Below are 14,999 nucleotides of genomic sequence, written 5' to 3'. Positions count from 1 at the left end.
CATTGCTCTGTGTGTAGGGGCCATAGTGATAGTGATGCTCAGCACCCGCGTTGCTATCGCTATGCGATTAAGATCCTGCATGCAGGATAAATCAAGTCAGATCACCATTCAGGGTCATTGTTCTCAATGAAGAACACTGGCACACAATGCTGTACAGCGCTGAGCGATCTGAGTGATCTAGCATCACTCAGCACAGTCACCCCCTTGTGTAGGCCTGCTTTGGAAGAGGCGCATTTCTAACCTCACCAATTTGGCCAGTATCAGCAATGTTTTGCTTTATAAATTGGGTATTCATTTTATTATCTTTATTGCAGACCTTAGAAACCAAACAAAAAGCTACTATACATATTGCAGAGGTAAGCAGTTTCTGCTGTCAGGTGTTTTGGATAGCTAATAAGATTCTGCTTTGAGATCCGAGTAAAACCAAATCCGCTCATCTCTAATGTAGGGTACACACCAGGACGACCACCGTCGTTCACGACCGATAGACGACCATGGAACGATTTCCCTTGGACTTCCCGGGAGCTCCCAGGCAGTCCCCAGCAAACGATTAGCAAAAATTGTGTTTTTTTGCGGAACGATCTAGATCCGATCCCGATGCGCCCGCGATGGTCGTTAAGACGGTCGGATCGCTGGTTTTTGTTTTTTTTGCAAGAACACATGCGACCGTCGTCAGATGGGCCTTTGAAATTTGAATGACGGGGCTGGACTAGCAGAGGGGGGAGGACTAGCAGAGGGGGATAGGAATAGCAGCAGCCATTTTAAACCAGTGTATTTCTGCTTTGTTACTAGTGAGGCTTGGTTTATACCTGCTGAACGCTGGACATAGCTATTTACACATTACTTTGTTTTGCCTGCCATTACAAAGTGTCTTTTAACCCTGCACTATGGAGAATGCAGTGATGGGTAGTCACCAGCAACAGTACCTGCTCTATTATGCAGTGCTGAAGCTCAGGCGTCAGAGGGCCCAGCGCAGGAGAGAAAGATCATGCTGGACAAAGCAGTGGCTACTTCAGCGTCAGACTCGTTCGCACATGCCACTGCTCAGGGACATCAGGGAGAATAACCCAGACGATTTTCGTAACTTCTTGAGGATGGATGATGCCACATTCCAGGAATTGCTGCGTCTGGTGACTCCCCACATCGAGAAGCAGGATACCAAGTATCGCATGGCTATCCCTGCTGAGGAACGGCTGGTGGTGACCCTGAGGTTTCTGGCGACAGGACGGTCTCTTGCTGACCTAAAGTTTGGATCCCTCATCTCCCCGCAAGCTTTGGGCCTCATCATCCCGGAGACCTGCAAAGCCATTGTGAAGGTGCTGCAGTACCAGTATTGCAAGGTAAGATGAAATATACACTGTACACTTTATTGTGCAAACAAAATATTTTTATTTATAATTTAGGCCTAGGACAGAAACAGGTTTTTTAGGCCTTTCATGGTTAAAACATGTAAAATAGTAAATAGATTGTGTCAACACAAATATATTATAATACCATATATAAAAGATATTGTACAAAAACACACACTATATATAAAGATTTAAGTATGTATGACCCAGTTTAAACTTTCCCACTAAATACGGGCTACTGTGTGGCAGAGGATGTCTGCCGCAGATAAGTAAAGGCTGCGGCCCACATAGCGCATGGCGCAGATGCAATGGTCCCGGCCCCATTGATGTGCGCCATACGCCATGTGAGCAGTGGCCATCACATACCTGCAGCTGAGACCATGTCTGCCGCACAGTACCCCATACTATTGGCAAAGACAAAAGGGTAATAAATGGAGTTTGCTCTCCAGATTGAGGAGAATCCTGTTCTCCCTCTGGTAATGCAGGTACAGGTAGCAGCATATAAAAAGAAAAAAAAGACACTCTGGTAACTTCTGAAACAGGCCCTTACAACAGTAGGGATAAGGTACTGTGTGGCAGAGGATGTCTGCTGCAGATATGTAAAGGCTGCGGCCCACATGGCGCATGGCGCAGATGCAATGGTCCCGGCCCCATTGATGTGCGCCATACGCCATGTGAGCAGTGGCCATCACATACCTGCAGCTGAGACCATGTCTGCCGCACAGTACCCCATACTATTGGCAAAGACAAAAGGGCAATAAATGGAGTTTGCTATCCAGATTGAGGAGAATTCTGTTCTCCCTCTGGTAATGCAGGTACAGGTAGCAGCATATAAATAAACAAAAAAAACACACTCTGGTAACTTCTGGAACATGCCCTTACAACAGTAGGGATAGGTACTGTGCGGCAGAGGATGTCTGCTGCAGATATGTAAAGGCTGCGGCCCACATGGCGCATGGCGCAGATGCAATGGTCCCGGCCCCATTGATGTGCGCCATACGCCATGTGAGCAGTGGCCATCACATACCTGCAGCTGAGACCATGTCTGCCGCACAGTACCCCATACTATTGGCAAAGACAAAAGGACAATAAATGGAGTTTGCTATCCAGATTGAGGAGAATCCTGTTCTCCCTCTGGTAATGCAGGTACAGGTAGCAGCATATAAATAAACAAAAATACACACTGTGGCCCTTGTGTGGCAGAGGATGTCTGCTGCAGATATGTAAAGGCTGCGGCCCACATGGCGCATGGCGCAGATGCAATGGTCCCGGCCCCATTGATGTGCGCCATACGCCATGTGAGCAGTGGCCATCACATACCTGCAGCTGAGACCATGTCGATGGTAAATGATAAAGTAGCCTATTTTTTAAGACAGATCCTCAAAAACAGGACACTCTGGATCTTCTATCAGTAAAGAACTGTAGAATTGACGGTACTTGGGGGGTTGAGAAGGCTGTGTAGGTGTTGACTGGGTATGTGTTGGAATTGTGCTCGACTGGCCTGCTACGGTGGCAGGCGGAGTAGGCACTGGTGATTCTAATGACAGTGGTGTGTCTGGTGCACTACCAATGCCAACTATTTTAGTGCCACTGTTGAGATACCCTAAACTGCCATTATACACCAACTCCATGCATAACTTTTCAAAAGTAAGTTGCTGGTCAGGAGCCATGTTGCGAACACACTCTGCCACATAAGTGAAGTAGTTGTCATGTTTGTCCGGGTTTCTTTGCAGGACTTGATGTGCCCGCATCATAAATTCTTCATGTGCCGCTGCTTCTCCTTTTTTTCCTTTGCCACGCATTTTTTTGGCACGGGGGAGTGGTGGAGTGGGTTCCAGGGTGGGTGGCGGAGTGCGTGCCGGAGTAGGAACTTCGTTCGATGTGCATGCATTCTCAGAAAGGACAGATAGGTCTGGGGTTGCAGGTGGGTAGTCACCAAGCTGTAAAAAAATTGAACATGTTTACTAATCAATTCTATTTACTTCTAATTTCAGTTCCCTACCAGCGTGAATGAATGGAAAGTCATCGCAGAGGAGTTTGAACAGCGATGGAACTTCCCAAATTGCGGTGGAGCCATTGATGGCAAACATGTCCGCATAGCCCAGCCTATCAATAGTGGTTCCTACTATTTTAATTACAAGGGCTATTTTAGCATTGTACTAATGGCTGTTGTTAATGCGAACTATGAGTTTATCTTCCTGGATGTAGGAAGGAATGGCCGTGCATCGGATGGTGGCACTTTCAAGGACACAAAGTTCTACGAAAGGCTCATAGCGAACACCCTTCACTTGCCGTCTGTCCAGGAAACTAAACAGGGGCTTAACTTTGTTTTTGTGGCTGACGAGGCTTTTGGCCTGCACGAGCATGTCATGAAGCCATATGCGCAAAGGGGGTTGAACCATGACAAAAGGATCTTTAACTACAGGCTATCCAGGGCACGGCGTGTTGTGGAAAATGCTTTTGGCATCCTGGCAAGCCGGTTTCGCATTTTCCACACTGCCATTAACCTGAGGGTGGACAAAATTGACTGGGTTGTCACGGCGTGCTGTGTCCTGCACAATTTGCTCCGCAGAAAAGCCACACAGCAAAGGGCTACAGGCACAGCACTCCAAGAAGACCAAGAACTGCCAGAGGAGGTAGTGCAGATATCCTCCTTGCAAACCCCAACACAACGCTACACAGGGAGTGCACGAGCCAAACAGGTGAGGGAAGAGTACATGGCCTACTTTAATGGGGAGGGCGCTGTGGATTGGCAGGAGGAATCAATTAGATAGCCAAAAAAATAGACTCACCGATGCAGACTGCGAATTCTCCTCCTCCTCCTGCGCCGTGACTTCTTGGTTTTCATGTTCTACCATAAGGACTACTCCTGTCCTCATCGACTCCTGGCTGAGGGTGAATGTCAACCGGTCATAGTACCAGAGCGATGTTTGATACATCTCGTCGACTCCAGCACCAGACTTCTTTGCAGCCTCCATCTTCTTGTGTTCCTTTAAGAACACCGTGCGCATATTCTGGATGCGTTTCCTCACCCATTCAACATTGGCCTCTGGATGAAATGGAAGACTGTAGCGTGCCAACTCCTCCAAGGCTTGGTTTCTTTTCATTTTGTTTGAATACTCCTTGGATTTGGTTCTCCACAGGCATTCGTGTGTACGATATTTTTCAATAAACCCTTCCAAAAACTCTTGTTCCTTTGCGTTGGACATTGGGACTGTAAAAAGATAAAACCATTTTAGTTGTTTGTTTTGTTTCATATTTAAATTTTTATAGTTATAGTTATACCCATGTTTTGTTTCATATTTAAATTTTTATAGTTACACCAGTTACCTAGTTCTTATGTTTTAAGTATTTAAAATGTTAATAAACTTTTATGAAAACCACTATACATTTTATTGTGCAGATTGCTATTCACACACACAGGTGAATGGGGCCTAGCAGAGAGGAGTGCATGGAATACTGCAATGGTGGACAATGGTTTATGTATATATATCTATATATACACAAACACACACACACAGGTGAATGGGGCCTAGCAGAGAGGAGTGCATGGAATACTGCAATGGTGGACAATGGTTTATGTATATATATCTATATATACACAAACACACACACACAGGTGAATGGGGCCTAGCAGAGAGGAGTGCATGGAATACTGCAATGGTGGACAATGGTTTATGTATATATATCTATATATACACAAACACACACACACAGGTGAATGGGGCCTAGCAGAGAGGAGTGCATGGAATACTGCAATGGTGGACAATGGTTTATGTATATATATCTATATATACACAAACACACACACACACACACAGGTGAATGGGGCCTAGCAGAGAGGAGTGCATGGAATACTGCAATGGTGGACAATGGTTTATGTATATATATCTATATATACACAAACACACACACACACACAGGTGAATGGGGCCTAGCAGAGAGGAGTGCTTGGAATACTGCAATGGTGGACACTGGTTATATGTATACACACACACATGGGGCCCACCCAAAAAAAACAGTGACATGGTCGGGTGCACGGTTGCCAAACCAGTGCTTTATACACACTATATACATTGGTGGCAACAGTGGGCATGCATAGAAGAGCATTGGGAGTGCAAACATACCAGGTTGTTGTTCTGGGAGATGAGACAAGAAGGAGAGTCCAACTGCTGCGCCAGCGCTGTTTGCTATGTGGAAAAACATGGCGCCGGGGGAGTGTTTAGGAAATGCCACTCAAATAGGCTGGATCAAACGACGGACGCACCGACGGACGGACGACGGAGGCGGCAAAAAACACTCACGATCTGCATACGATTGACGGTCGGTCGGCCTGGGATTGACGGATCCTACCTGCAGCACGTAGGACCAAAGATGCGACCAAACGAGCGGCGTGAACGCGCATTGGATCGGAATCGGATCAAATAAATGGCAAAAACACACGATAGTACACACAATCTGCATACAACCGGTCGGAATCGGATCTAAATTGACAGAATCGTGCCCTAGTCGTCCTGGTGTGTACCTAGCATAACATATTGCCACAAAACAGATCCCTATATCTTTATACAAGCCCTCTTGCTTTCAAAATACTTGAAGGGCGGAGGCGTGGCCACGGAGAGCAGGGAGTGAGACGTGTGTCGTTGGTCTCTCCCGCTCCATGGTGTAACCAGACATCCTTACTGAACCCCCCCAGGCTTGAGTGACTATTGCGGGCAGGGGAGGAGAAAGGAAAACGGTCCCAATACCTGGCGCTGCCGGACGCACGTAAGTCCGGGTACGGTGTCTCAGGCAGAGGAGCCCAGGACGGGGGCTGGAGGTGACGAAGCTACCCGGCGTGCATCACTTACAGGAAGCGTGAGGTCAGCGGGGCAGCGACGCCGGGTGAGAGCCGGAAAGCTGCCGCAGCAAGAGAGCTGTGGAGGAGAAGCGCTGACCCGGTGGCAGGGAACAAGCGCCCTCACAGAGGAGTAAGGAGAAGGAGCGGCATCAGCAGGGGGCACATTACGGGCAAACGCTCTGTTTGCGGAGACACAGGAGCAGCCAGTGGGGGACGGCACGTGGAGGGGGACAAGACTGCGTGGAGCCTGCAAAGGAAGGCTTGGAAGTGGCAGCATATCCTCCCCCCCTATCTCCAAGTTACTGGGTGCTGCACCAGACTGTGAGTAAAGACTGATTTTCCTTTTTTTTTTTTTTTGGGATACCCGTACGCACACCAGTCTTTTTAAAAAAAAAAAAAAAAAAAAAAAACATAAGAACTGCAGCATCTGCCTTTAGGAAGTAAGCACCCCCACCTCGGCCGCACAGATTGTGAAGCAAAACTGCGTGGAATATTGATTATATAAAAACACTGCTGAAAGCTAAAGGAACAGTAGCATTTGCTGATAGGAAGTGTTAATACCCAGCAGGTGCCCCCCAGCTACTTTTTTTTTTTTTTTTTTGATACCCGTACGCACACCAGTCTGTTTAAAAAAAAAATATAAGAACTGCAGCATCTGCCTTTAGGAAGCAAGCACCCCCACCTCTGCCACACAGATTGTGAAGCAAAACTGCGTGGAATACTGATTATATAAAAACACTGCTGAAAGCTATAGGAATAGTAGCGTTTGCTGACAGGAAGTGTTAATACCCAGCAGGTGCCCTCCAGCTACTTTATTCTTACTGTAAAATATAAACCTCATTAAAAAGCGTCAAAAAATGGGGAAGACTGAAAAAGCAGCCGCAGCCAATAAACTTGCGAAATTCGCTAGACAACCCGTCACCCCAACACCCCCTACCAGAGCAGAGACCTCTCCTCCAGTCACCCCCCCTCAGTTAGAACCAAGTGACTCCTCCATCCAAAAAGTACTCGATGCCCTGGCAGCAAGTGAGGGCCGATTAGCCAACAAAATAGAAAAGGTCCAGGAGGATCTGGACGTGATTCGGCAGTCGGTTCAAAGGGTGAAAGAAAGAGTCAAGGAAGTAGAGAACCGTACCTCACTACTCGAAGATACGGTGACTCCCCTGACAGAAAAAATGGAGAACATGGCTACTCAATTAAAACTAATTAATACCAAAATGATAGACATGGAGGGGCGCTGCCGGAGAAGTAATTTAAGATTCGTGGGACTGCCTGAGAAAGTAGAGGGGGCAAACCCAGAGCAGTTCCTGGAAAACTGGCTAGTTAAAGAGTATGGCCAAGAGGCCTTCACCAGATATTTCTCGGTTGAGAGAGCCCATCGAGTCCCAATGAGGGCACCACCCCCGGGAGCACCGGCTCGCACCCTCATTGCAAAAATGTTACACCATTCAGACCGGGACACAATTTTGAAGCTAACCAGAGTTAAAGGGCCACTGATGTGGGAAAATAAGAGGATCCCAGTGTTTCCAGACTACGCAGCAGGGGTACAACGGGAAAGAGCACAATACTACGATGTTAAGAAACGTCTTAGAGAGCTGGAAATCCAGTATGCTGTGCTCTTCCCAGCCAAGCTCCGGGTGATCCACGAGGGCAGTACTAAATTTTTCCTGACGCCGAAAGAAGCAGCGGCCTGGTTGGACTCAAAATTCCCAGGCAAACGTGCTACAGACTCTAGCTAGGCCAGTCAGATAGTATGTAGAGGATGTTACTGGTGTCATACTGGTGTCATAAACTGGACAGTCCAGAATATGGAGACATGAAGCCAACAAAGATACATGCTTGAAACTATAGAAATATAAACATGTGTGGCTCCCCCCTTCTTTTCATTTTTTCTCTTTTCTCCCCCCCCCCCCCTTTTTCCTCTTCCCTTCTGTCCTTTTTAAATAACTCACTTCTTTAATATTATTTATTTATATTTATTTATGTAATTACTCTGCTGTTTTGCTACATGCAAGAGACACGATAAAAGGCCACAAAATGTTAGGCCGGGATAGCTATATCACTGGGCGGGGTGGGGGGGGGGGGGGGGACTGGGAGGAAGGGAATGTGCTGATATGCGTCTGGTGCGGGGAGAGGGACTGAATGAAGGTATAGGGGAGGAGGGAGCAACAGGCCACGAAGAGCGCAGGGCTAAGAATTGAACAGAGGTTTCATGTTCCCCATAGAGGCTTTATTGGCAGTCCCCTTATGAAGGTAAGAAAGATAAGACAGGACACTCACTGGGGGGGGGGGGGTTAATGATATGAAGTTTGGAGGAGTGGGAGAGAGCTCCTAGCTCTTGGCCATTATATCAATTGCCTCAAGCGATGTTTGTATTTTTTTTTGTTAAGGGGAATAGGTTGTGGGAGGGAGGGCAGGTAGAGAGGCATGTCAAAGGTAAAAGAGAGGGAGGGCATGCAGGGTGGAGGGGTGGGGGGGAGAGGGTATGGGAGGGGAATTAGGTTGACAAAATTAAAATCCAGTACACAATTCACTCCAGAATGCCCCATTATGTGGGAAATGTACAGGTTCGTGGAGATCTTTGATCCATGGTAACGGCAAAATATAGCCTCCTCACATGGAATGTGAGGGGGATCAACGACAAAATCAAAAGATCACTGGTCATGCGCCAGGTCAGACAATATGCGGCAGACATTATATGTCTGCAAGAAACACATCTTGTTGGAAATAAACTACTGGCTCTAAAAAAAACTTGGGTGGGCTGGGCATACCACGCTCCTTTTACAAGTGCTTCTAGAGGTGTCTCAATGTTAATACGCAGGGGTATCCCTTTCTCACCGATCGTGAGTCAGATTGACCCCGGAGGGAGGTATATCTTTATTAAATGTAAGTTGGGCCCACTGGAAGTTTTAATTATGTCAGTGTACATACCACCACCCTTCAACTATGAGGTGCTGAAAAAAGCGGCCGAATTTATGGCTACATCTCCCAGTACCCCAGTATTGATATTGGGGGATTTTAACAATATAATTGATCCAGTTCTAGATAAAAAAAGTATTATAAACAGAAGTAGCAATGCTCGGGGCAAAGGGTTTGCAAACCTGGTTAAAGAGATGGGGTTAGTGGATGCCTGGAGAATAAGACATCCGACAGAGCAGAAATTTTCTTGTTTCTCCAGCACACACTCCTCATTCTCAAGAATTGACATGGTACTTGTATCAGGAGATTGGATACCCCGGATCCAAAGCGTGAAATATCACACAAGAGGCATATCCGATCACTCCCCACTGGAAGTTAGTGTGGACCTGGGGGAGGTAAGGGGGTTCCCTCTATGGAAACTAAATGCTTACTGGCTGACACACTTTAAGGTGGGGGATAACTCAGAACCACACTGGCAGGAGTTTTTCGAAGCTAACCAAGGGTCTGCACCAGTAGAGATTATCTGGGACACATTTAAAGCAAATCTTAGAGGGCTACTCATAAAGGAGGTAGCAAGATTAAAAGCCAACCACAAAAAAAAAGAACATCAATTAGAGTTAACCTGTTGTACCCTAGAACAACAATACCTACAGGGAAAAACACAAGCAGACAAGGAAGCCTGGGTAAAAGCCCAAGATGATTGGCGTAAGTGCCTCACGGATAAAACAATGTATAGGGAATTATTTGCGGGGCACATCAGATACACAGAAGGGGACAGGCCCGGGAGCTTCTTAGCTGGATTGGCGAAAGTAGATCGTCCATCGAACACGGTAACGGAGATCAGGGAGGAGGGAGGAGGAATAATCAGGCAGACCCCCGAGATAGCCGAAAGATTCAGGCAATATTATAGAGAGCTATATACAACCCAACAATGCCATACTCCCGATAACACCCGTGCATACCTCAGGGAAATAGAACATCCTACCTTGTCAACTGAAGCCAGGAATTTGCTGGATAGCCCTATTACATTAACAGAAATAGAAGCAGCAATAACGGACATCCCTGGAGGCAAAGCCCCAGGAATGGATGGTATACCGCAAGAGCTGTATAAAAGGCACAGGAACTTTTTTTCACAAAAATTCCTGGACCTTTATAGGGACCTATATGCCAGAAAGACGATACCTGCCTCCATGTCGGAAGCCTTAATCATTGTGTTACCAAAAAAGGACAAAGATCTTGGGATGGTCGAATCTTATCGACCAATCTCGTTGTTAACAAACGATCTTAAGATCCTGGCCAAGATCCTGGCAAACAGACTCAATCAGTTTATAAGCGAGATAATTCATCCGGATCAAACCGGCTTCATGCCGGGGAGATCGACCACGACTAATTTGAGAAGACTGTACTGCCATCACCAGACGCCACAGGATGACATTGCAGACTCAGCGGTCATTTCCTTGGACGCAGCCAAGGCCTTTGACTGCATCGAATGGGCCTACCTTTGGGAGGTTTTGGAATGGGTAGGCATAGGCCCAATATTCATTAACTGGATCAAGATGTTGTACGCAGCCCCGGTGGCAAGGGTCTCTGTCAATGGCTACATCTCTCCCAGTTTTAGGGTGGAGAGGGGCACAAGGCAGGGATGTCCTTTGTCACCGGGGCTGTTTGCAATAGCAATAGAACCCCTGGCCTGTTTGATCAGGGATAGCTCAGTAATCCAGGGCTTAAAAATAGGAGCAAGGGAAGACCGTATCGCACTATATGCGGACGATATACTGCTATTCATTGACAACCATAAGGTAATACCAGAAACCCTTGAGATAATAAACAAATATGGAGGACACTCGGGCCTTAAGATAAACTGGGCTAAATCATGTATAATGCCCTTAACTGACTCCCTGTCAGCAGGGCATATAATAAATAGCCCTTTAAAAAGGGTAGACGAGTTCCAATATCTGGGAATTCGGGTTTCGAAGGAGATAGGTAGGTTTGAGTTGCTCAATTTAACACCTCAAATTGAATATGTAAAATCCAAGATAGGATCATGGGGTAAATTACCCCTGACACTGACTGGGCGGGTCAACTTAGTAAAAATGATTATTCAACCCAAAATAGTATATATACTTAGGCACTCGCCTATTTATCTCCCTCGCAAGATTTTCCAGCTGATAGACGGTCTAATATCCTCCTTATTATGGGGCAACAAGAGAGCCCGACTCAGAAGAGAAAATCCTCACTAAACGTAAAGGGGAGGGCGGGCTGGCCTTACCAGACCTTTGGATATATTACCTTTCAACCCACCTGGCCCATTTAAAAAATTGGGTCCAGAAAGGGGGGGAGTATGACTTAATATATGAATTGGTGGGTTTAATATCCCCGGGTCATACCCCCCTGCAACTGCTATTAAGCAGAAACCTGAAGCAGATATGGCCACCAATAATTAAACAAGGAATCATGGTACGGAGACAGGTGGAAGGACTATTGGACAGTCAAGGCCTAGATCCAGAAACGCCACTGCAGAATTCCCACCCCCTGAAAGAGTTAAAAGAACTACAAATGGGGAAAGTATGGGGAGAAAATGGTATTAAAGAAATAGGACAACTGTATAATGATAATGGGCTTTGCTCATTCCAGTTATTAAAAATAGAATACTCACTCCCTAATAAACACTTGTTCAGGTATTTCCAACTACGACACGGCCTGGAAAAACAGTTTAAGGGAGGGAAACCAGACTTACAGGACTCAATGACTAAAAAACTAATAAAAAAGATCCCCATGAGGCATGAAATCTCATTCTGCTACAAAGCTCTAATGCAAAGTAAACAGCAGGATAATCTAACAAATACAAAAGTAAAATGGGAAAGGGACCTGGGTACTATATCGGAAGAAGGGTGGAGTAAAGCTCTGGCAAACGTAAAATTAGCCACTAACCAAGTAAGATTTCAACAGATCCAACTGTACCTGCTACATAGAACCTACATGACACCAGAGCGTATGAACAAGTTTGGAGGCAAAGCGGACGCAAGATGCCCTAAATGCCAGGACCCTAATGGAACGTTCTGGCACTTGATCTGGACGTGTCCACGGGTAATGGGATTCTGGACAGGTGTCATAGACATATTAGTATCAAAGGGCATATCCATTAGTATCTGTACGCCTAAAGCCTGCATTCTTGCGATAGTAGAGGACGGAATGATGGACAAACACGAGAGACAGTTCTTTATTAACACATGTACCCTGGCGAAAGTCTGTATCTCCAGAAAATGGATGGCAAAAGAGGGACCAGAAGTGGCCATGTGGCTGGTATTAGTCCAGGAAACTATTGCTCATGAAAGATATGTACATTTCACCAGAGGAACAGTGAATAAATTTCACTCAATCTGGAGCAAATGGGGCAATTAGTCCAGGGGAAGAGAAAGGGCTGGAGATAGTTTAAAATGAGATTGTACTGTTGGTCGTCAACCTAAGGGTAGGTGGGAGGGTTGGAGGGTGGGGGGAGGATAAAGGAATAAAATAATAAGTGGAAATGTGCAATTGCTGGGGGATAGATATGCATCAGGCTCGGCGCTGCAGCACGGCCCCCGCACGTATTAAGATAGAAAGGGGTTAGGGAAATAGAAATTTACTTATAAAATATAATCACTATACAACTCTTATACACTTAATTTTGATTTCCAACACTCCCACGACAGGGAAATATAAAGAGGAACAAGAAACCTCTGAATACACCTACACAATTTACGTTAGTTATCTATAAAGAAGTAAGATACCATAAAACACGAGAGGAGAGTCGGGGGGACACAGAAAGAAAGGAAGGAAGAAGGAAGGAAAAGGGAAAAAAAGAAAGGGAGAAAAAAAAAAAAAAAAAAAAAAGAAAAAACACTAACACTAATAGTAGAAGTGAATTCTAAATTTATTAGTAAATATTGTACACATATAGAATATATAAAAGATAATATAGCAGTATGCGGACGGGAGGGGGTGCTGCAGCGCCGAATCATGAAAAATAAATAAAATAAACACACGAGTCATATGTATGTCTAAAACTCAGCATTGTAAAATATAATTTTTTAATGTACGTTGCTTTTAATGAAATGTATAAATAAAAATTGAATTAAAAAAAAAAAAAAAAAATACTTGAAGGGCAGAACGTAATAGGGTGCAGATCGTTGCAAGTTTCTTCATCAACTCACAGTGGCCCTCATTCAGGTTCATGCGCTCGCATGCACATTCGCAAGCACTCTTACGGAAAAAAAAACCCACGCACGCATCGGGCGAAGGCACGCCTACAGTGCTTGCGAAATCATTCGCTAGCTGCACATGCGCAATGGGGGTAGCAGGGTGAAACGTGCGAATTCGCATGCGTACGCGCCAATGTGAATAAGGGCCACTATGTACTAGGGTGCAAGATTTCGAAGGTCTGTTATCTCTTGCAAAATCATGTAAGATTTGTCACAGGGAAGCCTGCAAACAAAAATTGCAAACCAGATTGCAATTTATAATTATATAAGTCCCATCTCAGCTATTTTATCCAGTAGGAGGAAATTATGTTTGTTATTTAGTCTGAGGCCGAGGAGGAATGTCGTGAGGAGCAAGAAATGCAGGAGGAGGATACCCAGGAGATAGGAGTGAGAAGACAGCTGGGTCTGCCCCTTGAAAGAAATGTACTGGTAGGAACATGCACTTCACATAGGATGAAACCTGTGCACTGGTGCACACTATGGTGCATGCATTTCAGCACTTCCTCTGTGCCTAGTCACACAATATATTCTGAGTATACCTTATCCGAAATGCTCGGGACCACAAGCATTTTGGATAAGGGATTTTTCCGGATTTTGGAATATTTTTTTTTTAAACACACTTACCTGTCCCCTGGTAGTGCCCCGATGGTCCCTCCGCATCCACTTTGTCCCCCGGCAGGCCTCCAGCACCAACTTCGGCATCTCCAGCTGTCCCAGGAGTGCATTGCGCAAGTTCCCAGGTGCGCCGGTGACGTCACCGGTGTGCGCGCACACACACTCGCGCAATGCACTCCTGGGACCGCTGGAGATGACAGAGAGGATGCTGAAGGCCTGCCGTGGATGCCGGGGGACTTGGTAAGTATAAAAAAGGGTATGGGGGGGCGTGGCCTAGCTAAGCAGGAGAACGGACGCATCTCCTTTGGGCTCCTGTCCTGCAGCCTCTTTAACGGCCCCTTCTGCCTCCTGAGTCCCCCCTGGACCCTCTCCCTTACCTTACCCCACAGGTGCCCCATTCCTGAAGCGGGCGGGTGGTCGCCGCGGAGCCGGGGAGTGCTGCCTGCATTCCTGCGGGTTGCGGCCTACCCGTCTGCAAGAAGCCGGGACCTGGATTTCGCCTGCCGCCTGCCGCTGTGACGTTCGGCACCTCCCGGGGGACAGATCCCGGTCCGGCACTTGCCCCCTCCTGTTACCGGGCACCACAGCGACCCCCGGAGCGGGTGTTCTCCAGGACCCCTCCAACCTGGGACGGCTGAAGCTTCACGGCCGGGAGACGCCCGCGATTGGCGGCCGCCATCTTGGGAGCGGGAGCCGCAGGCCAGCAGCATACACATAAGAGGTACAGCTATATAAGCCTGAAGGTGGAGGGGAGCGTGCCCACTTCTCCCCCCAGTGTTGTGAACGGTTGAGGGGGAGGCAGGGGTACAATCATCCAGCCATATATAGTGACTGCCTCTCTCCCTCACGCTGGACTGCAGTCTCAGCTCACAGTGTGTCATCTGCTGCTGCAGGCTTTGCTCCCCTGCCTCTCACCCAAATCTGCACTTGTATTGTGGCAAGACCCTAACTCAGTCCCTTGTGCCTCATCATTCAGTAAAGCCTCCTGGTGGCTGGGAGCTGGGGTAAATCGGACACTGTGAGACCTGTGACCCC

The 14,999-nt window shown here is 46.8% G+C and overlaps 2 protein-coding genes across 3 annotated transcripts in view; both read right to left on the bottom strand.

Moving 5' to 3' along the window:
- The window catches only part of SKAP1 (src kinase associated phosphoprotein 1), a 489,215-nt gene that overhangs the window by 337,969 nt on the left and 136,247 nt on the right, over nt 1–14,999 (bottom strand). The window lies entirely within an intron of this gene.
- On the bottom strand, nt 1,703–4,948 carry LOC146008113 (uncharacterized). Its single transcript, XM_083147055.1, has 2 exons — nt 4,142–4,948; nt 1,703–3,289 (listed from the first exon to the last, which is right to left on the bottom strand). The coding sequence occupies exons 1-2, from the start codon at nt 4,604–4,606 to the stop codon at nt 2,717–2,719; spliced, it is 1,038 nt and encodes a 345-aa protein (XP_083003181.1). The 5' UTR covers nt 4,607–4,948; the 3' UTR covers nt 1,703–2,716.

The sequence above is a fragment of the Crinia signifera genome, chromosome 6, assembly GCF_055691185.1.
Source record: "Crinia signifera chromosome 6, ASM5569118v1, whole genome shotgun sequence".
NCBI lineage: Eukaryota > Metazoa > Chordata > Amphibia > Anura > Myobatrachidae > Crinia > Crinia signifera.
The sequence above is the reverse complement of the archived record's forward strand: the minus strand, read 5'-3'. Positions and strand labels throughout refer to the sequence as shown.

Coding starts and splice junctions, on each gene's coding strand:
- LOC146008113 (XM_083147055.1), bottom strand. CDS start 4,606: ATGAAACAAAACAAACAACTAAAATGGTTTTATCTTTTTACAGTCCCA. Junction 3,290..4,141: donor AGAATTCGCAGTCTGCATCG/GTGAGTCTATTT, acceptor ATTTTTTTACAG/CTTGGTGACTACCCACCTGC.